Consider the following 27,715-nt stretch of genomic DNA (forward strand, 5'->3'; position numbering starts at 1 on the left):
CCCCAAGTAGAAGTTCAGTCATTACAGTGGCACGTCAGACCCTATGCCTCTGCTGCCCACACTCCCTGACCTCAGCCTGATGACTCACCCCCCTGCCCTTGCTCTCTAGCCACTCCGACCGCCTTGCTAGTCACTGACAGTGTTTGACAAGCTCACATCTCAGGCCTTCCACCCAAAGTGTTCGGGCCTCAGCATGGCTCCCTTCCTCACCTCCTTCGGGCTTTTATGCCTGTCCCGTCCTCAGTGAAGCCTTCTCTGCTTGGACTTCTAAGATTGTCTCACTCCTTCGCCTGGCTCTCCACAGCAGGGAGCGCCATGAGGGGAAAGATCACAGACTGTTACATTGCTGTATCCCCAATACCTCTATCCAAGCCTGGCACATAGCATGTGCTCAAAAAAATACACGTCAAATGAATTTCTATAAGTTACAGAAAGAGTTTTCATGACTGGCCCAAATTACAAATTGTTCCATGGGTTCCCTAGGTCTCGGGGAAAGTAATAATAGCTTTGCTCCCTTTCCTTCTGTTAACCTTTGATCATGCAGGCCCTTTGTTTTTCTTTACCCAGACTAAATGAGGAGATAGCATAAGTGTCTTTCCTAGAACAGGCAGTCAAGATGGCAGAATTCTGTTTTCACCTCACACCCAAACCTTATAAAAACAGTATTTTCTTTCAAACTTGCTTTAGGTTCTTAAAAGCCAAAGAAGATATGACTTTTGACAATGTTGAACTTGATCTGAGCCCTGATCACTCCTTGAAAGAAGGGATGGTTAAGAAATCCCCGACCTTTTGTGTTCTAAGAAACTACCACAAAGGATGACCCAGCCTTCCCACGTTCTGAGGTAAGACGTACCTCCGTCCTTCCTCATGATTGCCGTAAGACTTACAGATGACTCCCCTTGTTCACTTGCCTCTATAAAACCCAGGTCTCCTTCCCTTTGAAACATCCCTCATTAATAAATATTCTCCCTATTGCAATGGCCTGAATATAACTATATCCATGATGGACTGGTATATTTTGTCTTCCACACTTTCATGAAGAGGGAACTTGTGTTGGGGACTTATTTTTAGCCTCAAAGATATTGCCTGTTGGAAAATCAGCAGCTGACAACAGTAAATGACAAAAAAAGTCTTAACAATAGACAACAGACAACCAGAGTCTATTCCCCCAGAAGAAAGTCAGCATGGAGCTCAGTTTCAGAGCAGGGAATAATTACTACTTCCAGAGGCTGAAACTTTATTCAAACAGATAGTGGGACAAAAAGATAGAGTTGGAAATAATTTCCCAGTCTATAAAGTAGATTTGGTTCTTCTGAAATCAATTATCCTCAGTATGCAGGGTAGAGAAATCCCAGTCCTTCCCTGTCCAGAATCCCTGGTTCTTAAGAGATGGGGTCGAGGCAGAAGCTTCTGAGAAGGTAAAGACTGTCATACATGCACGTCTCCAAGTTCTTACCTTTCCAAGAGGTAGGTCCAAGAGGGCCAGCAACCTGCCCTCCCGTAGGGCAAAAGATCTGTGATCAGCTGTATAAACATCAGGGTTTAGGGAATCCTGGTACTGGGAATCCCCTAAAAATTATATGCCAAATGTGTGTGTACACATGCACAAGTGCACATTTTTCTAAAGAATGGTTCTATAGCATTTTCATATTCTTAAAGAGAACCATGCCCCCTGAAGAGTAAGAGCCACCATTTATTACAGATATTCTAGGCCTTCAAAAAAGTATTCCCCAGATACCCCTCATCTTTGGCCATGACATGACCAGGAGCACCAAGCTCACCACCAGTCTATGAATGGGCTGACTTCATTTGCCGGTGCTCAGTCTTCCCCTGGGATCAACAATGGGCCAGGATGTTATGCTGAAAACCTTGGTACCAGCAAAGCCCTGATTCATCTCCTGGAAGCTGACAAGAGGGACGTTATGAACCACCAAGAGAAAGTCTAGTAATTATTTGATCAAATCCAACCCATTGGATGTTGTTTTAGTCTTTTTGGGCTGCTATAACAAAAAACCACAGACTGGGGAGCTTATAAACAACTTACTGCTCAGGGTTCTGGAGATTGGGAGGGCCAAAATCAAGGTAAGAGCATGGTCCTGTTCTCGTGAGGACCCTCTTTTGGCCCACAGTGTGAGCCTCCTCACTGTGTGTCCTCACATGGTGGGAAGGGCGAGGGACCTCCGTGGGATCTCTTCAGGAAGGCTCCAGCCTCAGGACCTAATCACCTCCCAAAGGCCCCATCTTCTAATACCCTTATCTTAGGGGTTTAGAATTTCAACCTCTGAATTTTGAGGGGTCACAAACATTCACACCATAGCAGATATTTTCCATAAATATTCTCCACTGAGAATGTAATTTGAGACAAAAAACAGCACTGACTAGAGATAGAATGGGAAAATGAAATGGAAACATTTGAGTACTACCAAGATGGTGTGTACTTTTTCTTTTAAACTACTCAAACCTGAATTTCACAGTCGTTTTGAATTAATAATAGCTTTCAGAACGATTGCCATATATTTTGCATGATTTTAACAGAGAAGGCTTAAGTGGCTCACTGAACTTTGTCAGATTTACATTTCCTATACAAACAGTAAATTCCAACAAGATAGACATCCTTGTTCTTCTAAGCTCTGTTTATAGTTCCAAGAAGTAAATGGCAGTTACTACATTAAAAACATTCCCGTGTTCCAGCAACATCTAATTAATTTGCAGGGCTTTTAGAGGAAGAACTAAGGCCTAGAGATGGCACAAGAACCCCAAAATATGCCTGATATCTAAAATCTGAAGCCTGATCCAATTCCACCGTGGATGAATAAACCACATGCTTCTCAATGTTGTCTTGGTAATATTGCACTTAGCATATCAGTAAGATCCTTTTAGTTTCTAAATTGCTTCAAGACAGCACCTTGGAGACATCTTTTAGACCCAGGACAAGAAGTGCCACTTGTCATATTGGATGTAAAATAAATTAAGGGGAATTCTGATGTTCATTGCATTAATGTCCCCCAAAGGGACCAACACACTAATTTGGGCAGAACTTACAAAAGTTCACTTAAAGTGTTGCCTCCTCTGCGGCCAACTAAATTGCTCCCTCCTCTGTGATGGTCAGTGTCATAATTGCCAGTTGATATGTTTCTCTCCCCAACAGACTGAGATCCTACAAGCAGGAACTATGTCTTATTTCTCTTTGTATCTCTGGTAGCTCACACAATGAATAGTTTTCAGATTGTGGGGATTCATTTAGTGATAGCCAAGTTTTAGATCAGAATCCCATTCCAATTCTGAATATGCTCTGAAGCATGTCTACCAGCTCATTGCCTCATCTTTAGATTAGAGCCCTGGTAAAAGTACTAAAGAATCATGCACTTTCTACTTCCACACTGCAAATCACGGCAGGAAAAGGTGATTCTGACCCTCAGACTTCTCAGGGTCCTGGTAACATGAAGAATATTGGAAAGACCCTGATAGCTAAAATAATTCGGCTCAACAATTAAGCAAAACCTTTTTCTGTGCTAGGCACTGTTATAAGGTTTTATCTCCTGGGCACCTCACTGTAACCACAGGTGGCACTGTTATTGCACATTTTATTCCTAAGGAAACTGGCATGGAAAGATGGGGCACCTTGCCCAGGTGAGGGGACCTTATGTATTTCCCATGTCCCCCCACCTCTGAAACAAGGCATAACGAGTCATTCCTCCCATAGACTCAGTACTCAGGCATGGATCTTATTGTATCATGTTGTGATCAGAGATCCATGTTGATCTTGTTGGCCAAGCAGTGAGTACCTGGGGGACTGGGACTGTGCATTTATCAGTCATCCTTTTCCTCCCCAGTTAGCAGTAACTGGCTTGAAATAGCATCTCAATAAGCGTCTGCTGAATGACTGAATGAGGGGAATTTTTTTCCAAAATTACTCTAAAAATTGCTCAGAGGAAAGAATGAAAAGGCTCATCCTACTGCCTCAGTTGCACTTGCGTGTGTGTGCGCGCATGTGTGCACGTATCCCAGCAGCAACATCTATAGAGATCCACTAAAGCCTGGGGGAGTTGACTGGCATTTTAGAACCAACCCTCTATATTTTGCTTGAGTAAAACTAATTTTTAAAATAACTCTTTAAAAGTTATAGTAAGTGAAAGTAGTTTAAAAAAATGTGTGTAACTTAAAGCCAGGCAATCCCACTTCTGGGAGTTTACCCTAAGAATCTTCATGGCTGTAGGCCCAGGCCATGAACTAAATCTCTGTTGGGGCTGAGCAGGTAATGCAATTGGCAGAGGAGCCTTTTATCAAAGGTGGGGATTGGTGGCATGCTAGAATGGCCCATTATTGCAATGTGACAAGGGGGATCCAGAGTAGCCAAACTTTGTTTTTTAATAGGGTTCAGAAATCTCAATTTCAAGACACTGGCTGTGGTAGATTGTAAACAAATAGACCCAAATTATTCCCTTCCCTCTCTCCCTGCTTTTGGTAGAGCCTTCTCACATTGACTCTGGGCTGGCCTTGGGACTCGCTTTGGTCAACAGAATTTAGCAAAAGGGATGCAAACAGAGGTTTGAAAAGTGCTTGCACACTGGGGCATGCCTTCTTGCTGCCCATGGGACCCCTGCCACTACTGCCAAGTGAAGAAGGCAGGGCAAACTTTATGGGTAGAGATGTGTGACCTGGACACCTCTGTTGCCTCAGGCAACAGCTGGCCACTTGTCAGACATGCAAGGGAGGCCAGCCTGGATCACACAGCCTCGGGCAGCCCACCAGTTGACCAGAGACACATGACAATACAGCAGGGATCAGCGGAGTCCACCAGATCAGAACAGTCCAGCTGGCTCCCGGAACTGTGAGCTAACTTTTAAGCCAATACATGTTGGGGTAATTAGCAATATAATAAAAGCCAATTGATAACAAAATTTAAGTATGCTTGGAGTCAAAAGAGGGATTCAGTTCATTTAAAACCTCTGGTGAATATAAAGATTTAACAACAAGGACTTCTCTTACAGCACATCACTGTTCATAATAGTGACAAAGCAAAAAACCACCTGAAGTCCCATGTAATGTAATACAGGAAAGTAGTTAACAAGTGATGGCACATGCATACACTGGAAAGGTATGTCACCACTAAAAATGATAGTGTATAGAATAGCAGTGACACACATATCTACCAAATTTGGTGTGTGCCACCAAATCTGGATCAATCGGTACAATATTACTCTTCAACACCCCCACCCCCAACCCATCCCCTGAACACATACTCCTGTAGAAATGGAAGTCAATGAGTTGAGTGGATCACACAGTGCAGAGGAGCAGGCACCCTGTTGTCAGAAGAGATAAAAAGCTCCAAATAAAACCCAGAATATTTATGGGAATGTGCTCAAGTTTGCTTTTTGAGGAAATTAGGCACAGTGGGGACAGTAAACATCTCTATTCAAGTAAGGACATAGCTCTAAAGGGAGATCGAGCAAACAGTGGAAATGATGGTGGAGGTTTTGGGAGGGAAAGACATTATTATACTTAGTTGCTAGTGTCTTTTAATGTCTTTAAACATGCTGTCTAAAATCACAGGACTTGAAAGTATGCTCCAAACACAAAGACACTGAAAATCACCAGTACAGTAGAATCTTTAATGACATGGAAAGATAGTTGTATGTTAAATAAGAAAACCTGTAAAACAGCAATATAATACAATTCCTTTTTAAAAAATTGAAGTACAGTTGAGAAACAGTATCCTATCAGTCTCAGGTGTACAGCATATTCAATATTTTTATACATTATGAAATGATCACCACGATAAGTGTAGTTATCATCTGTCACCATACAAAGATATTACAACAGTACTGACATACTCCCTGTGCTGTACATTACATCCCATGACTTACTTGTTTTCAAACTGGAAGTCTGTACCTCTTGATCCTTTTCACCAACTTTGCCTTCCTGCAACCCATCCCTGCTCTGGTAACCAACAGTTTATTTCCTGTGTCTATAAGGCCATTTCTGTTATATTTTGCTTGTTCATTTGTTTTGTTTTTTGGATTCTACATATAAGAGAAACCATACAGTATTTATCTTTGTCTGACTTATTTCACTTAACATAATACCCTGTAGGTCCATCCATGTTTTTGCAAATGGCAAGATTTCATTTTTTTATGGCTAACATTCATTCCAGTGTATAAATATACCACATCTTTATCTATTCATCTATTGATGGACACTTCTGCTGTTTCCATATCTGGGCTATGTAAATAATACTGCGATGCACATAGGGGTGCATATATCTCTTTGAATTGGTTTTCATTTTCTTTGGATAAATAGCCAGAAATTGAATTGCTGGATTATATGGTAGCTCTGTTTTTAACTTCTTGAGGAATCCATACAGTTTTCCATAGTGGCTGCACCAATTTACATTCCCAACAGTGTGTAAGGGTCCCTTTTTATCTACATCTTCACCAAATCTTGTTATTTTCTGTCTTTTTGATAATAGCCAGTCTGACTGGTGTGAGGTGATTATCTATCTCATTGTTGTTTGCATTTCCCTAATGATTAGTATTGTTGAGCATGTTTTTCACATGCTTGATGCCCATCTATATGTCTTTTTTGGAAAAACGTCTATTCAATATCTCTGCCCATTTTTAAATGATTTTTTTCTTTGATATTAAGTTGTAAGTTCTTTCTTTATTTTGGGCATTAACCACTTATCAGATGTATGATTTGCATATATATTCTCCCATTTAGTACATGGCCTTTTTGTTTTGATGGTTTCCTTTGCTGTGTGAAAGCTTTTTAGTTTGATGTAATCTTATTTGCTTATTTAGCTTTTGCTGCCCTTGCCTAAGGACACTAGTTCAAAAAATACTGCTAAGACTTAGGTCAAAAAGCTTACTGCCTATGTTTTCTTCTAGAAATTTTATAGTTTCAGATATTAATTTCAAGTCTTTAATCCATTTTGAATTTATTTTTGTAAATGGTCTAGGAAAGTGGTCTAGTTTCATTCTTTTGCATGTAGCTGTCCGGTTTCCTAGCACCATTTATCGAAGAGACCGTCTTTCTCCCCATTGTATATTCCTGCTCCTTTTTCATAGATTAGTTGGTTACATATGCATGGGTTTATTTCTAGGCTCCCTGTTTCTTCCATTGATCTATATGTCTGGTTTCATGCCAGTACTATACTATTTTGATTACTATAGCTTTGTAGTATAGTTTGAAATCAGGGGCCATGTTACATCCAGCTTTGTTCTTTCTCGTGATTGCTTGGCTATTTGGGTTTTTTTGTGGTTCCATACAAATTTTAGGAGTCTTTGCCTCCTGTGAAAAATTGGTATTCTGATGGGGGTTGCACTGAATCTGTAGATTGCTTTAGGTAATATGGACATTTTAGCAATATGAACTCTTCTAATTCAGGATAATGGAATATCTTTCCATTTATTTGTGTGATCTTCTATTTCTTCCACCAGTGTCTTATAGTTTTCAGAATATAGGTCTTTCACCAACTTGGTTAAATATGTTCATAGGTATTTTATTCTTTTTAATCCAATTTATTTATTAAAGTATCATTGATATATAATTTTATGAAGGTTTCACATGAACATTGTGGTTTCAACATTTACTCATATTATCAACTCCCCACTCCCTCCCCCATTGCAGTCACTGTCTATCATTGTTCCTTCAGTTTTGCTTTGTTGTTATACTCCACAAATGAGTGAAATCATTTGGTACTTGTCTTTCTCTGCCTGGCTTATTTCACTGAGCATAATATGCTCTAGCTCCATCCATGTTGTTGCAAATGGTAGGATTTGTTTTCTTTTTATAGCTGAATAATATTTCACTGTGTATGTACCATATGTTCTTTAACCATTCCATTCATATTTTTGACACAATTTTAAATCCAGTTCTCTTCTTAATTTCTCATTCTGATAACCAATTACTAGTGTATAGAAACACAACTGATTTCTTATGTTAATTTTGTAACCTGTGACTACTGAATTCCTTTATTACTTCTAATAGTTTTGGGTGGAGTCTTTAGGGTTTTTATATATAGTATCATGTCATCTGCAAATAGAGTTTTACTTTTTCCTTTCCAATTTGGATGACATTTTTTTCTTTTCCTTGCCTAATTGCTATGGCTAACACTTACAACACTATGTTGAATAAAAGTGGTGAGAATGGGCATCCTTGTCTTGTTCTTGATCTTAGAGGAAAAGCTTTTAGCTTTTCACTGTAGAACATGTTAGATATGAGTTTGTTATATACAGCCCTTATTAATGCTGAGGTATGCTCTTCTATATCTACTTTGTTGAGAGTTTTTATCATAAATGGATGCTGAATTTTGTCAAGGGCTTTTTCTGCATATATTGAGATGATTAGATGATTTTTATACTTCCTTTTGTTAATGTGTTATATCATGTTGATTGATTTATGGATGTTGATCTATCCTTGAATCCCTGAAATAAATCCCACTTGATTGTGTTTTATCCTTTTAAAGTACTGTTGAATTTGGCTTGCTATTATTTTGTTGATTCTTACAGCTATATTCATCAGGGAGATTGGCCTATAATTTTCTTTCTTTGTCGTATCTTTGTCTGGTTTTGGTATCAGAGTAATGCTGGCCTCATAAAATAAGTTTGAAAGTGTTCCTTCCTCTTCATTTTTTGGAGTAGTTTGAGAAGAATAGGTACTAACTCTTCTTTTAAAATTTTTGGTAGGATTCACCTGTAAGGCTATCTGGTCCTGGGATTTTGTATTTTGGGAGTTTTAAAATTACTAATTTATTTCCATTACTTACAACTGGTCTGTGCAGATTTTCTATTTCTTTGTGATTCCGTCTGAGAAGGTTATGTGTTCCTAGGAACTTATGCATTTCTTCTAAGTTTTCCAGTTCGTTGTTGTATAATTTTTCATAGAACCTTAAGATCCTTTGTATTTCTGTGGTGTCAGTTGTAACTTCTCTTTCATTTCTGATTTTATTTATTTGCACCATCTCATTTTTGTCTTGATTAGTCTAGCTAGAAGTTAATGATTTTGTTTATTTTTTCAAAGATCAAGCTTTTAGGTTCATCAATCTTTTCCTTTTAGTCTCTATTTCAATTTATTTCCACTCTGAATTTTATTATTTCCTTCTTTCTACTAGTTTTGGGCTCTGTCTGTTCTTCTTCTTCTATTTCCTTTAGGTATAATGTTAGGTTGCTTACTTGGGATTTTTCTTGTTTCTTGAGATAGGCCTGTATCACTATGAACTTCCTTCTGGTAACTGCTTTTGCTACTTCCCATAATTTTGGAAAGTTGTATTTTCATTTTCATTTTTATCAAGGTATTTTTTCATTTTCTTTTTGATTTCTTAATTCACCCACTGGTTGTTTAGTAGCATGTTGCTTAGCTCCAAGTGTCTGTGTTTTTTCCAGTTTTCTTCTTGTAATTGATTTCTGTTTTTTTACTACTGTGGTCATAAAACAAGCTTGATATGATTTCAATCTTCTTGAATTTATCGAGACTTTTTTTGTAGCCTAATGTGATCTATCCTGGAGAGTATTTCTTGTGTACTCGAAAAGAATGTGTATTCTGCAATTTTGGATAAAATATTTTACATATATAATGTCTATATATCATGTTTACTGATTTATGGATGCTGAACTCTCCTTGCATCCCTGGAATAAAGTCTATATATCTATATACATATACCTATATACTAAAGTCCATTTGGTCTAGAGTGTCATTTAAGGCCAGTGTTTTCCTACTGATTTTCTGTCTGGACACTTTATTCATTAATGTAAGTGGGGACTTTGGTTCCCTACTATTATTTAACTACTGTCAGTTTCTCCCTTTATGTCAATTAATAGTTGCTTTACATATTAGGTGAGCCTATATTGGGTGCATAAATATTTATGATGGTTATATCCTCTTTTTTAATCAACCCCTTTATCATTACGTAATACCCTTCTTTGTCTTCTGCGTCAGTCTTTACTTCCCTGAGGTAAGTATTGCTACTCCAACTTTATTATGTTCCATTTTCATGGAATATCTTTTCCATCACTTTCTGTCTGGGTGTGTCTTTAAATCTGAAGTGAGTTTCCTGTAAGCAGCATACAGATGGGTTTTGTTTTTTATCCATTCAGTCACCCTATGTCTTTTGATTGGAGCATTTAGTCTAATCACATTTAAGGTTATTATTGATAGGTATGTACTTATTGAAATTTTGTTGTTTTCTGGTTGTTTTTGTAGTTCTCTGTTTTCTTGGTCTGTTCCTTGTGCTGTGATGGTTTTCTTTAGTGTTATGTTTGAATTCTTTTCTCTTTACTTTTTTGTGTATCTACTGTGGTTTTTAGATATCATTAGGTTCATATATAAATCCTATATACACAGCAGTCCACTTTAAGCTGACAGTCACTTAAGTTCTAATGTATTCTAAGAACATTGTATTTCTAACCCACCACGTTTTATGTTTTGACATCATATTTGACATCTTTTTATTTTGTATATCCCTTAAGTGCTTATTGTAGTTAGTTGACTTGATACAGTCCTACTGTTATAAAGAGAATATGTAGGTATAAGAAGTAACTGGAGGATAGAGACCAAAACTGGGGTATAACAGTGGTTATCTTTGGAAGATGGGAGTAGAGGTAATTCTTTTTTTTTTTGCTCTTGCTCACTGACATTTTTTCAGACTGATATGGTGAACATGCACTATTTCAGTGCTGAGAAAATTCATAAAAGTTAAAGTTTTGAAAAAGTTAGGGAGCATACTTACACATGTACACACATACACACACCCCAAACCAAAGTGGACCAAGACTTTTTTTAGGGTTTCTGTGGTTTTTTCTTTTTTGACAGCACCTGTAAATGCTGTATCACCTCATTGAATTCACTCAGAATTTTATTGGGGGCAGCTAATCTCTGGATTTGTAGAATCTTCTCCCATGCAAAAACACATGGACTCCTTGCAGGCACATCACCTCCTAATTCTCTTGGGAGGTAGACAGCTGCCATGTCATCACTCTTTGCAACCAGATGTAGAAATGAGGCAGTGATCAGGATGCTCTGTTCTTCCATTATGTAAATCTTCAGCAACAAATGAGCAAACCTCGATGATGAGGCTGCCATTTGATGGTGGAGACACCCTGCTTATAAGGCAACAAGTCAGAACTCTCTAATGGCCCTGGCAGTCCACCAAGGGCCCCTGGAAGTCCATTGAGGGCAAGTGCATCACAGACTGTTCCTTCACTCCTGACAAAACACAGAAATCTTTGTGCATGATCCATTCTTTAAAGATGACCTAACTAATCATCAGACCCACTTCTAAAATGCCATCTAGTCAGATGCAGCAGAGCCTGGCTATACTCACTCATCCATAAATGTGGTAAGAACAAAAGCTAAAGAAACACTCTATTAGCAAAACCCAGGGGGACTAAATAGCAACATAACAAGTCCAAGGTTCAAAATGACAAGCAGTTTAGTGAGGATGCCACAGAAGTACAGTCTGTCACTGGGTGCAATAATGGGGCCAAAATTACAAGAATTTTACAAGGTAATGAATTAATGGCTGGGCTACATAAAAAGAAAAATTCGAGTTGAGAAGGCTAGCAGATCATCCTGAACTGTTTGTTCAACCATGAAGCAACTGATCTTTTTGAGTAAACAGAATATGATTACTAGAAACATGAAAGGATGTTATCAACACATCACTGTCATCTTTTTTAGCACCCACTTCACATTCAACTCTACCACTCTGTATACTGGTCCTTGGAATGGAAAGAGGTAGAAAGTATAATTTTTCCACCTTTGAAAAATCCTGATTTAGCTTAGGGTTAGGAAGCAGAGTCTCCAATTATTCAGGACAGACCACAGATTGAGACAGTTCACCTGTCCCCCTACTGATTAGACCCACTGTAGAGTTAATAAAATCACATCACATTTTAAAGCTTAGCAAGAAACATGGCAACAGAACTTCTGCCTACAGAGTCCTCAGCATTAGCCACTATTCAGCTTTGTCTGTGAACTGCATCCATGTTCAGCCACAGCAGCAAATGAACAGTGGTCATTTCCTGAGAGTTGACTATGGGCCAGCCCTTGGCAAACATTATTCCTTTAATTATCACAAAAATCTTGGAGGTGGGGACAACTGTTTCCTCATTCATAAAGGCTTGGAGAAGCAAAGTAACCTACCGTGGGCGGTGCTGCTCACAGGAGGCAGGATTCACCCTGTTCAACAGACACACAAGAGAAAGGAGAAGCAGCAGGGGGCAGCTAGAAAGGGCACACAGGAGCAGGGCTCCAAAGACACCCTCCGGCTCCCTCACCCCAGGCAATCACCCAGTCTCGACACAGAAGGAGGCTCACCTCTATTGCCCAACTACCTCGCAGGGATTTTTGTGAGGTCCAAATGAGATCACGTACATGAAAAGCCTTGAAAACAGTAAAGCATTTGATAAATACCATGTTATTAATAAAAAGTCAGAAGACTTAGTCATACTCCTTAGGAGTACAATCCTTCAATCATTATGGCTTCAGTGGAAAGACCACACCTGCCTTTGACCCACAAATAAATCCTTTAAATAAATGGCATGGGATTTTCTTAAGTAATCTTTTAAAGATGAAGGGCTCAGGAATGCATGCTGGTACTTGAACTTGTCTTTGCAGGGAGCTTTAGTATCTTAAATTTGACTCAGACACCCTGCCTGAGCTATTTATCTTTACTGGAGAAAGTAACAATTTTGCTGCTACTATCAATTTTGTTCCAAAGTGATTACTACTGTAATTTTATACCCTTAAGCTATGCAATAAGAAAAAAAAAAAACAATACTTTCTCATGAATAGGTAGATCATATTATACATAGTAATTCACTGTTTATTATCACCCTTATTAATAGCAAAGTTCACAGTTCAGTTCCCAGATAACATGAAAGTAGATGTTTTATGTATTGGACACCTGCATATAATGTGATAACACAGTATATTTTTTTGAGCCACTATGATTTACCAATTTATTAAAAGGCAACCACACAATTAAACCAATGCAATCTTCAAGGAACTAGAAACAATGAATTATCAAGCCAATGTGGGAGACCTACTGAGTAATCTGGCCTTTCAAGTAATGTCCAGTAGAAATCTTATTTTCTCCCTTCATCTAAGTATCATTGAAAACAAAAGACCAAAAAATAAAAATAAAACCCCACAACTACCTGCCCTGGGTGAAAGTCAGGATTCAGCACATGTCACTTGGGCACGCACTCCCCAGCAGGCTGATGGAGGCAGCATCATTCCAACATGTGCTGGAGCACCGAGGGGTCTGCCTCCACAGCCTGGAGCCCCCTGTGCAAGCTCTGGAAGGTGGCCTGCTTCCCGTAGCGCTGCCTCCAGCGGACGAAGGCCTCTACCATCTGTGACTGCACGTTATGGGGGTGATTGGCCTTACAGCGGTAGATATCTGTCTGGGACAATCCCAGAGACAGCACCACGGGCTCCCACTCAGGGCCCAGCTTCTGGGCCAGCTGGTTAATCTGCCGGTCCGACGGAGAGCTGTTGAGGATGTGCGGCGGGATGCCAGTTATCTGGTCATCTGAGGAGGAGAAAAACATGAAGGGGAAAGAACAAGCAAACACATTAGATGGGGGCAGAAATGGAAAACACAGGGAGAATGACACGACTCTTCCAAATGTCTGGGGTCAGCTTTTCCAAGTTTTCTTGGGGGCTGCTCAGTACAAAGCAATACATAGGGACTTAAGAATACCATTTAGCATCTGAAAATGTTTGTTACAGAAAAGTTGACAAAGAAACTTAAGAATAAGAAACATAAAAATAAATTAAATAAGAGAAATCCCATCAGAGAAACCCACTGATAATAATTTGATCTATTTCCTTTCAATCTTTTATATATGAAACATACATTTAGGATTACATGGCATGTACGGCTTTATAACATGCTTTTCTCACTTCCTTCTCTTACCAGGGAGGCCAGGCAGGGGATTTGGGGGGAATTTAAGAATGCATGCACAGGCCCCAGTTCCCTGTAGCGGTGGCCTGTGGGCACAGGGGTGACACTCTCTCCTGTAGGAATGGCTGGTTCTGGAAGGTAATGACCTAAACAGACTAGCTACTCTCTCCTAGAAAAACTGAACATTAATTATCAAGAAAAGTTATAGTTTCTAATAGAAGCAGAAGCTAAGAGGCCTGCTGAGAAAAAAATTAAACTTAGAGGCCATGAGGCAGCAGGAAGAGAGGAGAGCTGCATTCATTGTTCAGCAGAGGCCACAGGACGAGAGTTAGCATCCTGGCAGAGCCCAGACTGGAAGAGAAAGCATGTGCATGTGCTGCAGGGGGGCAACGAGGGAACCTGATCTTGCACTTCCTAAACTGGACTCCAATGTCCCCGAGGCCCATCTGCTGAGGAAGTCTGACACTGAGCGAGTGACTACAACAGTTATGCCAAGCACATCCAGTGAAAAGTGCCATAGTACATGGAAGGCCTTCCAGAGGAAAGAGATTAAAGCTAAGCCTTGGCACGAGATGAAGGAGCCCAGAGAGGCAAAGGAAAAGAAGTGTGCTTTGTGCAGGAGAACTGCCTATGCAAAGATCCTGAGGCAGGGGAACATGGTGCATTCAAGGAAGAGAAAGTTCACTGCAGCAAAGTTCAGAGATTGAGAAGGACTCCAAACATCCAAAATTAGTGCTGGTTCCTGGTTAGGCCAGCACTAGAAGTGAGGTTTTCATACTCCTGGTTCAGATTTCTATACAATAGCATGTTGTACTGCTCTTTCTGTCACCAGCACAGAATTCGGGTCAATCCTACCTCACACGCACCATCTCACTGTTTTGATTTCTGAAATCATTTAAAATGCAAAAACCATCCTATTAAAACAGCTGATGCTTTCCACTGCACACATCTTCGGCTTCTAGGGATTGCTAACACCTTAGGCATGAGTTGCAAAACCACTGTCATGGACTCTCTGGTGTTCATTTTTTTTCTAATGACTAAGAAGCAATTAGAATAATGATGATACACAGACCAATATTTTATATTAACAGTGATAATTGTATGGCTTTTATAAAAATATAGGTGCGTCTACAAAAACAGGGGCTCATTAAAAAATTCAAGGAACACAGAAAAGTACAAAGAAGAAAATGAATCATCCAATATCCCACCATTGTATTTACAGTTGGTGAATATCGTTCTGGGCATCTCTATGTATATATACTGTTAGTTAGAAGGTATATAGCAGGCTTTTTTTCTAATAAGAGTTATTTAATTTTATTTGACTATATAATAGAAGAAAAAGAAACAGAAGTCAAACTACATGGCTTTCCAGCCTGCAGTTAAATACTTAAAAAACACCAACATATTCAGAAGATTGGAGACTGACGAAAATTAGGCTTGGGGTGGATTAATGATTGTGCATTGAGCATTGACTCCCCTATACAGAATTTTATTGTTGTTAACAACCATTTGATCAATAAATATGAGAGATGCCCTAACAACAACAACCAAGAAAAAGTACACACTTCCAATTGTAAAATAAATAAGCAACCGGGATGTAATGTATAGCATAAGGAATATAGTCAAAATATTGTAACAACTTGGTATGGTGATAGCTGGTACTTAGAATGATCATGTATATAAATGTTGAATCACTGTGTTGTACACCTGAAACTAATGTAATGTAATACTGTGTGTCAACTACCCTTCAATAAAAAATAATTATCTAAAAAAAAAAATAAATAAAAAAAAAATAAAAATCCAAAAAAAATAAAAATAAAAATAAAATAAAATAAAACAAAACAAAACAAAAAAAAAAAACACCAACATATATGCACAGAAGATTAACACTGAGGAAAAAAATTATGAAAATTTAAGAGGTACACTCCATGTTGTCACATTAGTGCTGTATAATTATATTTGTACAATTTATTTAAATTTGAGTATTTTATATTTTGTCTCCCTTTCCTCACATCTCTCAATTTTTGTTGCTTGTATCATTTTAATTTTTTCAGTGTATAACACTTACATGCTCTGCAACAATAATTCTCTCTGGTTGTTTAAGTCTAAAACTATATTATAATGGTTTGAATGTTCACTTGTGTCTTTTTATTGTTACTGTTTTTTAACCATGGCTTTTCTTCTCCTGAGACTGTTATTTTGATTTGGGTCATTTGGGTAAATTTCATCTTAAGGTGATTTTTTTTTTCAAGAAATGTTTATGGTTACTATATTCCTTGAGTTCTTTCAGATCAAGACTGTTCACCTTCACTGTTGAGTAATATTATTTATAAAAATAATTTCATATTATATTATTTTAACATTATGCCTTTAAATTATAAAAATAGTTTATTCCTTTTACAAGTTTGTAGACCTTACTCATATTTTATGGTAGAGAATGTTGGTCTAACATACCCCATTATGGGTGGGAATGCAAAATGTTACAGCTGCTATACAAAACAGGATGGCATTTCCTCAAAAAGTTAAAAATAGAGTTAGCACATGATACAGCAATTCTACCTCTGGGCTATATGGCCAAGTGAATTGAAAGCAGTGACTGAAGGAGATATCGGTACATCCATGTTCATAGCAGCACTGTTCACAATAGTCGAAGGGTGGAAGCAACACAAGTGTGCATCAAGGGATGAATACATACACAGAAGGTGGTATATCATACATTAGAATATTATTCAGCCTTTAAAAGGAAAAAAATTCTGCCCCATGCCAAAACATGGATGAACCTTGAAGAAGTTATGTTAAGGGAAAGAAGCCAATCACAAAAGGACAAATACTCTGGGACTCCACTCAGACAAGGTCCCTAGAGTAGTCAAAATCATTGAGTCAGACAGAGGAATCATAGTTGCCAGGGGGAAGGGGAAAGAGGAGTTATTGTTAAAGGGTTATAGTTTCAGTTTTGGAAGAAGAAAAGGGCGCTGGAGGCTGGCTGCACAAAGTGAATGCACCTACTACTGAACTATGCACTTAAAAACGGAAAAGATGGCAAATTTTATGGCACATATATATTTTTTACCATAATTAAGAATACAAATTGCTGGATTGGACCCAAGATGGTGGTGTGAGTAGAGCAGCAGAAATCTCCTCCCAAAACCACATATATCTATGAAAATATAACAAAGACAACTCTTCCTAGAATAAAGACCAGAAGACACAGGACACCATCCAGACTACATCCACACCTGCGAGAACCCAGTGCCTCGTAAAGGGGGTAAGATACCAGCCCCAGCCCCGCGGAACCTGGGCGCCCCTCCCCCCAGCTCCCAGCAGGAGAAGAGCAGGCAGAGCGGGAGGGAGACAGAGCCCAGGACTGCTGAACACCCAGCCCCAGCCATCCGGGCCACAGCGCAGACACATGCGTGCGTGAGGGGCCCTGGATACTAGGGAAACAGGGCAGCAAGAACAGTGAGCGGGTACCGGAGGCCTGGTGCAGGAGGACATAAGAAAAGCAAGTGGCCATTTTTTTTTTCTGCTGTTCTGTTTTGGAGAGCGCTTTTTGGAAATCTTAAAGGGATAGGGACCCTAATACTAGGGAAACAGGGCAGCAAGACCGGTGAGCAGATGCCTGACGCTGGCGCGTGGAATATAGACAAATGAGTGGCCTTTATTTTTTTTTATTTTCTTAATCTTAAATATTTTCTTTTTTTTTTTTTGTGCTCGTTGTTTTGTTTTGGCGGGTGCTTTTTGGAAGTCTTAAAGGGGCAGGGCGGGACACTTAATCCAGAGGTAGGGAATCCGGGGATCTCTGGGCACCCTAATCCCCTGGGCTGCAGGGAGCAGGAAGGCCCCTTACAGAGATAAATAGCCTCCCAGCAGCTCCTGCTCCAACGCGACTCCACCATTTTGGAGTAGCTGCCCGAGCCAGGCCACGCCCACAGCAACAGCGGAGATTAACTCCATAGCAGCCGGGCAGGAAGCAGAAACCCTGTCTGTGTGCAGCTGCGCAGCACAAGCCACTAGAGGTCGCTGTTCTCCCAGGAGAGGAGGGCCACAAACCAACAAGAAGGGAAGTTCTTCCAGCCGTCACTCGTCCCAGCTCTGCAAACTATTCCTATCACCATGAAAAGGCAAAACTACAGGCAGACAAAGATCACACAGACAACACCAGAGAAGGAGACAGACCTAACCAGTCTTCCCGACAAAGAATTCAAAATAAGAATCATAAACATGCTGACAGAGATGCAGAGAAATATGCAACAGATATGGGATGAAGTCCGGAGGGAGATCACAGATGCCAGAAAGGAGATTACAGAAATGAAACCAACTCTGGAAGGGTTTATAAGCAGAATGGATAGGATGCAAGAAGCCATTGAAGGAATTCAAACCAGAGAACAGGAACACATAGAAGCTGACATAGAGAGAGATAAAAGGATCTCCAGGAATAAAACAATGCTAAGAGAACTGTGTGACCAATCCAAAAGGAACAATATCAGTTTTACAGGGGTACCAGAAGAAGAAGGGAGAGGAAAAGGGATGGAAAGTATCTTGGAAGAAATAATTGCTGAAAAGTTCCCCAAACTGGGGGAGGAAATAATCGAACAGACCACAGAAATACACAGAACCCCCAACAGAAAGGATCCAAGGAGGACAACACCAAGACACATAATAATTAAAATGGCAAAGATCAAGGACAATGAAAGAGTTTTAAAGGCAGCTAGAAAGAAAAAGGTCACCTATAAAGGAAAACCCATCAGGCTAACATCAGACTTCTCGACAGAAACCCTACAGGCCAGAAGAGAATGGCATGATATATTAAATGCAATGAAACAGAAGGGCCTTGAAACAAGGATACTATATCCAGCACGACTATCATTCAAATACGATGGTGGGATTAAACAATTCCAAGACAAACAAAAGCTAAGGGAATTTGCTTCCCAAAAACCACCTCTACAAGACAACTTACAGGGACTGCTCTAGATGCGAGCACTCCTAGAAAGAGCACAGAACAAAACATCCAACATATAAAGAATCGAGGAGGAGGAATAAGAAGGGAGAGAGGAAAAGAATCTCCAGACAGTGTATATAACAGGTCAATAAGCGAGCTAAGTTAGGCAGTAAGATACTAAGGAGGCTAACCTTGAAACTTTGGTAACCACAAATTTAAAGCCTGCAATGGCAATAAGTACATATCTTTCAATAGTCACCCTAAATGTTAATGGGCTGAATGCACCAATCAAAAGACACAGAGTAATAGAGTGGATAAAAAAGCAAGACCCATCTATATGCTACTTAGAAGAAACTCACCTCAAACCCAAAGACATGTACAGACTAAAAGTCAAGGGATGGAAAAACATATTTCAAGCAAACAACAGCAAGAAGAAAGCAGGGGTTGCAGTACTAACATCAGACAAAATAGACATCAAAACAAAGAAAGTAACAAGAGATAAACAAGGACACTACATAATGATAAAGGGCTCAGTCCAACAAGAGAATATAACCATTCTGAATATATATGCACCCAACACAGGAGCACCAGCATATGTGAAACAAATACTAACAGAACTAAAGGGGGAAATAGACTGCAATGCATTCATTCTAGGAGACTTCAACACACCACTCACCCCAAAGGATAGATCCACCGGGCAGAAAATAAGTAAGGACACAGAAGCACTGAACAACACAGTAGAGCAGATGGACCTAATAGAGATCTATAGAACTCTACATATAAAAGCAACAGGATATACATTCTTCTCAAGTGCACATGGAACATTCTCCAGAATAGACCACATACTAGGCCACAAAAAGAGCCTCAGAAAATTCCAAAAGATTGAAATCCTATCAACCAACTTTTCAGACCACAAAGGCATAAAACTAGAAATAAACTGTACAAAGAAAGCAAAGAGGCTCACAAACACATAGAGGCTTAACAACATGCTCCTAAATAATCAATCGATCAATGACCAAATCAAAGTGGAGATCCAGCAATATATGGAAACAAATGACAACAACAACACTAAGCCCCAACTTCTGTGGGACACAACAAAAGCAGTCTTAAGAGGAAAGCATATAGCAATCCAAGCATATTTAAAAAAGGAAGAACAAGCCCAAATGAATGGTCTAATGTCACAATTATCGAAATTGGAAAAAGAAGAACAGATGAGGCCTAAGGTCAGCAGAAGGAGGGACATAATAAAGATCAGAGAAGAAATAATATAAAATTGAGAAGAAAAAAACAGTAGCAAAAATCAATGAAACCAAGAGCTGGTTCTTCGAGAAAATAAACAAAATAGATAAGCCTCTAGCCAGACTTAATAAGAAGAAAAGAGAGTCAACACAAATCAACAGTATCAGAAACGAGAAAGGAAAAATCACGACGGATCCCACAGAAATACAAAGAATTATTAGAGAATACTATGAAAACCTATATGCTAACAAGCTGGGAAACCTAGGAGAAATGGACAACTTCCTAGAAAAATACAACCTTCCAAGATTGACCCAGAAAGAAACAGAAAATCTAAACAGACCAATTACCAGCAACGAAACTGAAGCGGTTATCAAAAAACTACCAAAGAACAAAACCCCTGGGCCAGATGGATTTACCTCGGAATTTTATCAGACATACAGAGAAGACATAATACCCATTCTCCTTAAAGTTTTCCAAAAAATAGAGCAGGAGGGGATACTCGCAAACTCATTCTATGAAGCTAACATCACCCTAATACCAAAACCAGGCAAAGACCCCACCAAAAAAGAAAACTACAGACCAATATCCCTGATGAACGTAGATGCAAAAATACTCAACAAAATATTAGCAAACCGAATTCAAAAATACATCAAAAGGATCATACACCATCCATGACCAAGTGGGATTCATCCCAGGGATGCAAGGATGGTACAACATTCGAAAGTCCATCAACATCATCCACCACATCAACAAAAAGAAAGACAAAAACCACATGATCATCTCCATAGATGCTGAAAAAGCATTTGACAAAGTTCAACATCCATTCATGATAAAAACTCTCAGTAAAATGGGAATAGAGGGCAAGTACCTCAACATAATAAAGGCCATCTATGATAAACCCACAGCCAACATTATATTGAACAGCGAGAAGCTGAAAGCATTTCCTCTGAGATCGGGAACTAGACAGGGATGCCCACTCTGTCCACTGTTATTTAACATAGTACTGGAGGTCCTAGCCATGGCAATCAGACAAAACAAAGAAATACAAGGAATCCAGATTGGCAAAGAAGAAGTTAAACTGTCACTATTTGCAGATGACATGATACTGTACATAAAAAACCCTAAAGACTCCACCCCAAAACTACTAGAACTGATATCGGAATACAGCAAAGTTGCAGGATACAAAATCAACACACAGAAATCTGTGGCTTTCCTATATACTAACAATGAATCAACAGAAAGAGAAATCAGGAAAACAACTCCATTCACAATTGCATCAAAAAAAATAAAATACCTAGGAATAAACCTAACCAAAGAAGTGAAAGACTTATACTCTGAAAACTACAAGTCACTCTTAAGAGAAATTAAAGGGGACACTAACAGATGGAAACGCATCCCATGCTCATGGCTAGGAAGAATTAATATCGTCAAAATGGCCATCCTGCCCAAAGCAATATACAGATTTGATGCAATCCCTATGAAACTACCAGCAACGTTCTTCAATGAACTGGAACAAATAATTCAAAAATTTATATGGAACCACCAAAGACCCCGAATAGCCAAAGCAATCCTGAGAAAGAAGAATAAAGTAGGGGGCATCTCACTCCCCAACTTCAAGCTCTACTATAAAGACATAGTAATCAAGATAATTTGGTACTGGCACAAGAGCAGAGCCACAGACCAAAGGAACAGACTAGAGAATCCAGACATTTACCCAGACATATATGGTCAATTAATATTTGATAAAGGAGCCATAGACATACAATGGCGAAATGACAGTCTCTTCAACAGGTGGTGCTGGCAAAACTGGACAGCTACATGTAGGAGAATGAAACCGGACCATTGTCTAACCCCATATACAAAAGTAAACTCAAAATGGATCAAAGACCTGAATGTAAGTCATGAAACCATTAAACTCTTGGAAAAAAACATAGGCAAAAACCTCTTAGACATAAACATGAGTGACCTCTTCTTGAACATATCTCCCCGGGCAAGGAAAACAACAGCAAAAATGAGTAAGTGGGACTATATTAAGCTGAAAAGCTTCTGTACAGCAAAAGACACCATCAATAGAACAAAAAGGATCCCTACAGTATGGGAGAATATATTTGAAAATGACACATCTGATAAAGGCTTGACGTCCAGAATATATAAAGAGCTCACACACCTCAACAAACAAAAAACAAATAACCCAATTAAAAAATGGGCAGAGGAACTGAACAGACAGTTCTCCAAAAAAGAAATACAGATGGCCAACAGACACATGAAAAGATGCTACACATCGCTAATTATCAGAGAAATGCAAATTATAACTACAATGAGGTATCACCGCACACCAGTAAGGATGGCTGCCATCCAAAAGACAAACAACAACAAATGTTGGCGAGGCTGTGGAGAAAGGGGAACCCTCCTACACTGCTGGTGGGAATGTAAGTTAGTTCAACCATTGTGGAAAGCAGTATGGAGGTACATACATCAAAATGCTCAAAACAGACTTACCATTTGACCCAGGAATTGCACTCCTAGGAATTTACCCTAAGAATGCAGCAATCAAGTATGAGAAAGATCAGTGTACCCCTATGTTTATCGCAGCACTATTTACAATAGCCAAGAATTGGAAGCAACCTAAATGTCCATCGATAGATGAATGGATAAAGAAGATGTGGTACATATACACAATGGAATACTACTCAGCCATAAGAAAAGGGCAAATCCAACCATTTGCAGCAACATGGATGGAGCTGGAGGGTATTATGCTCAGTGAAACAAGCCAAGCGGAGAAAGAGAAATACCAAATGATTTCACTCGTCTGTGGAGTATAAGAACAAAGGAAAAACTGAAGGAACAAAACAGCAGCAGAATCACAGAACTCAAGAATGGACTAACAGGTACCAAAGGGAAAGGGACTGGGGAGGATGGGTGGGTAGGGAGGGATAAGGGGGGGGAGAAGTAGGGGGGTATTAAGATTAGCATGCATGGGGGGGTGGGAGAAAGGGGAGGGCTGTACAACACAGAGAAGGCAAGTAGTGATTCTACAACATTTTGCTATGCTGATGGACAGTGACTGTAAAGGGGTTTATAGGGGAGACCTGATATAGGGGAGAGCCTAGTAAACATAATATTCATCATGTAAGTGTAGATTAGTGATACCAAAAAGAAAACAAAAACAAACAAACAAAAAAAAAAGGACTGTTCCTGTGTGGTAACCTCCAATGTGTTCTACACAAGGGTATAAAGGGCATATACAAGTGTAGGCAAAGGGTCTGTTTGCGTTTATACAGAAATCAAAGCCTAATTGGGCTACCCTGAAAATGATCTAAGATACGATATGAAAGAGAACTTCCAACATCAGCACTCTCTGGAAGACTCATGCCAGAAGATGGTCATCAAGAAATCCCAACAAAGATCAATGCATTGCTACAGCTGTAGATGCACTCATCCCACCAGTTCCTGGACTTGCCATGGGAATGAGGAAGGAGATATCTAAGCTGGCCTGTGCATACAGCGAAACAACAAATTTGACTGGATCTATACTGTTGGAACTCAACCAAGAATTAGAAGTGCAAATTGTAGCGCTCCAAAATCTTACAACTACAGACTATTTACTGTTAAAAGGACATAAGGGATGTGAACAGTCCCCAGGAATGGGTTGTTTTAATTTGTCTGATTTCTCTCAGACTGTTCAAGTTCAGTTGGACAATATCCACCATATCATAGATAAGTTTTCACAAATGCCTAAGGTGCCTAACTGGTTTTCTTGGTTTCACTGGAGATGGCTGGTAATTACAGGTATGCTTTGGTTATGTAACTATACTCCTATTATGTTAATGTGTGTGCTCAACTTAAGTAGTAGCTTAAAACCTATACATGCTGAAGTTACTCTACAAGAAGATATGTCAAAGAAATAATCAATCTTCCCAGGTTTTCTGCCGCCTGCTACTTCTATAGCTTTTCTTCTTCCTTCCTAATTACAACCTTTAAATAGAATTCGTGCCTCATATCAAATTTACCGAGTATCATAATTCTTCCAAGTGGTAAAGATACCTCAAGACAAATGCTGGGCATAGAAGCTACAGGGCATAAATATGCAAAGAAGTAAATAGCTAACCTTTTCAAACAATAAAGCTTCTCTCTCACTTACCGACTTTACATTTCCCTGTATGGCCCCGGAAGATGACTGGTTAGCCAGAGACGGGTAAGATTCCTCAAGGGAGGAACAACCTAAGACAGGCACAGTCGCAGGGCGGTCATCAGGTGAGAAATTGGGGATCAACAGAGGTGAGGCTTAGAACCTCAGCCCCCCGTTCTGAGAGAAACCTTCTGCATACGTGGATGTTTTATTGCCCTTGTCTAGCTTGGATTAACACATAGTCTACAGGCACACACCTGATCATCTACATTTGCTCTCTTACAACACTAAACTATGTTTTCTACCTTTATCTTGTATCTACCTACCACTTCAGCATTTTATTAAAAATAATAATAATAAAGAGAGAAATGTGGTATCCACATATAAATCAAGTATAAAAATCAAATGAGTATTCATATTTGAACTGACTGTTTAGAGTTCATAATGCATGAGCAAAATAGAAAGTTTCTGTGATGACTGCCCTTGTACTGTTCACTATGTAACTTATTCATTATGTAAGAATTTGTTCTCCATGTAAGAACTTGTTTGTTATGCCTCAGAAGATTGGAGACTGACGAAAATTAGGCTTGGGGTGGATTAATGATTGTGTATTGAGCATTGACTCCCCTATACAGAATTTTATTGTTGTTAACAACCATTTGATCAATAAATATGAGAGATGCCCTCACAGAAAAAAAAAAAAAAAGGACAGACTTCCAATGGTAAAATAAATAAGTAACCGGGTTGTAATGTATAGCATAAGGAATATAGTCAAGATATTGTAACAGCTTGGTAGGGTGATAGCTGGAACCTAGAATTATGTATATAAATGTTTTATCACTGTGTTGTACACTTGAAACTAATGTAATGTAATACTGTGTTTCAACTACCCTTCAATAAAAAATAATTATCTAAAAAAAAAAAATTATCTACCAAAAAAAAAAAAGAATACAAATTAAGAAGAATCTCATTGTTGTCTTGTCATAACTACATTGAGATTTTATTTCTCCTGAATCAACACTGAGCTCTTCCATAGCGAGAAATTCCTACGAGGCTGAGGTTTCTTGGATGGGGCTGTCTCTGACCAGATGGGTTGTGTGTTCCCTTCTATCACCCTGTGCAGTAGCGATTTTGCCTAGTTGTCAAGACACTTCCCTTCACCTTGATCCTCTTTCATAGGAGCATCTCTGTCCAGAGTTGCTGTGTGCTTGCTTACAAGCTGATGTGACTGGGACACTCTGCTCACTTTATAGGGAACCAGTTGTCTTTCTCCCTCTAAGCTAGAATTGGAGGTTAGCTTTCTATGAAGTGTTCTGCCACAGAGCAGACGCAGGACCACCACGCCTGCCATGGCTGGGGGTCACACACAGGTCCCTCTTTTTAGAAGCCAATTAAATGTCTTACACCAGAGCCCCCTTGCCAAGTCAGGGCACACCCACCCCTCCAGTTTCTTTCCTGTCACTCAGCACAGAAACTGGGAGATGGCCTGCTCTGGGTTGCCTTCCTGCCTCTGCTGAGGGGTTTCCTGACCTTTGCTGAGGTATTTGCTCACCTCCTCACATAGCTGCTTTCTGTACTGCTCTGAATTAATAAGAATCCTCAGGATTTTTTCCCCTTGCCTTCCTTTCCCAGTATTGCTGTGGGGAGGTCAGAGCAGGGTGTTTCCTTCCTTGCCTGACACTTTTCAAAGAGCATGCCATAAAGCTGTGATTGATTTTGGTTGGTTGCTGGTGGTAAATGTTTTTGTTTTTAACTGCTTTTTGGTTTGGCTCAGTGGGTGTTGGGGAGAGAGCATCTGTGATTCTGCTATACTCCGTCATCATTCTGACTCCCAGCCAACTATTAATGCAATATGTGCGTTGAGCCAATTATTTGGAACTTAGGCTAGTATTTGCTCTCATCCCCCCCACATTTTCAGGGTCACATATTCCTTGTGAATACTGCCACATAACTGGGAGATGGCCAGAAGTCTTTGGACACAGGCTGGAGCAAAGATAACTGGCACATAAGCAGTAACCCAGCCAAAAGCAAATCGAGGGGATCTCACACATATAAAGAGACAATAAGAGCTGCCTGTGCCGTCTGACCTCTATCTGGAAAAGTATCCTGGTGAGACCCTTCCAGCTTGTGAATTCTGCTGAATACAAGGTTACTTAAAAATGAGAGTCCTGAGGCTTCGGGCCCAACCCCCAAAAATGTGCTACATAAAATTAGGTCAAGCTACAAATTAATCCACTGTGACCATCTGGCCACTCTTTCTCCAAGCTCCATGTACACCACACGAGTGGGGTATAAGATGATGTCCGGTGGTGCATGGATGAACGTTCTGTATTAGGATAGCCATGTATCTCTTTTAATATAATTAGAAAGGTATAAATAACATTTCAAATTCATGATTGCAAGGATTAAGAAAAGTAAATAAAAAGGCAAGTATATTTTTTAATTGGATTATTTGCTTTTTGTTTGTTGAGGTTCTCCAAAGAAGAAATTCACATGGCCAACAGACACATGAAAAGATGCTCCACATCGCTAGTCATCAGAGAAATGCAAATTAAAACCACAATGAGATATCACCTCACACCAGTAAGGATCGCCACCATCCAAAAGACAAACAACAACAAATGTTGGCAAGGTTGTGGAGAAAGGGGAACCCCCCTACACTGCTGGTGGGAATGTAAATTAGTTCAACCATTGTGGAAAGCAGTATGGAGGTTCCTCAAAAAGCTCAAAATAGAGATACCATTTGACCCAGGAAGTCCACTTCTAGGAATTTACCATAAGAATGCAGCAGCCCAGTTTGAAATAGACAGATGCACCCCTATGTTTATCGCAGCACTATTTACAACAGCCAAGAAATGGAAGCAACCCAAGTGTCCATCAGTAGATGAATGGATAATGAAGATGTGGTCCATATACACAATGGAATATTATTCAGCCATAAGAAGAAAACAAATCCTACCATTTGCAACAACATGCATGGAGCAAGAGGGTATTATGCTCAGTGAAATAAGCCAGGTGGAGAAAGACAAGTACCAAATGATTTCACTCATACGTGGAGTATAAGAACAAAGAAAAACTGAAGGAACAAAACAGCAGCAGAATCACAGAACCCAAGAATGGACTAACAGTTACCAAAGAGAAAGGGACTGGGGAGGATGGGTGGGAAGGGAGAGATAAGGCCGGGAAAAAGAAAGGGGGCATTACGATTAGCATGTGTAATGTGGGGGCGGGCATGGGGAGGGCTGCGCAACACAGAGAAAACAAGTAGTGATTCTACAGCATCTTACTATGCTGACGGACAGTGACTGTAATGGGGTATGAGTGGGGGACTTGGTGAAGGGGAGAGCGTAGTAAACATAATATTCTGCATGTAATTGTAGATTAATGATAACAACAATAAAGCAAGTATAGAGTGACAAAAAGTAAAAAGAGAGAAGTAAATTTAAAGAAAAGCATTACATTATTGGTATAGGTAGTACAAAGATAAGGCAAAAATTGT

General features: G+C 39.5%; 1 protein-coding gene across 4 annotated transcripts in view; it reads right to left on the reverse strand.

Annotated features, from left to right (window-relative positions):
* Positions 1–5,598: 5,598 nt before the first annotated feature.
* Positions 5,599–27,715, reverse strand: part of CRADD (CASP2 and RIPK1 domain containing adaptor with death domain) — a 221,315-nt gene continuing 199,198 nt past the window's right edge. For all 4 annotated transcript variants that reach the window (XM_057486511.1, XM_057486512.1, XM_036891147.2 and 1 more), the window contains one exon: positions 5,599–13,534. In XM_057486511.1, the coding sequence (XP_057342494.1) occupies positions 13,233–13,534 (302 nt within the window). In that variant the 3' untranslated portion in view covers positions 5,599–13,232. The remainder of the gene's footprint in view (positions 13,535–27,715) is intronic.

The sequence above is a fragment of the Manis pentadactyla genome, chromosome 10, assembly GCF_030020395.1.
Source record: "Manis pentadactyla isolate mManPen7 chromosome 10, mManPen7.hap1, whole genome shotgun sequence".
NCBI lineage: Eukaryota > Metazoa > Chordata > Mammalia > Pholidota > Manidae > Manis > Manis pentadactyla.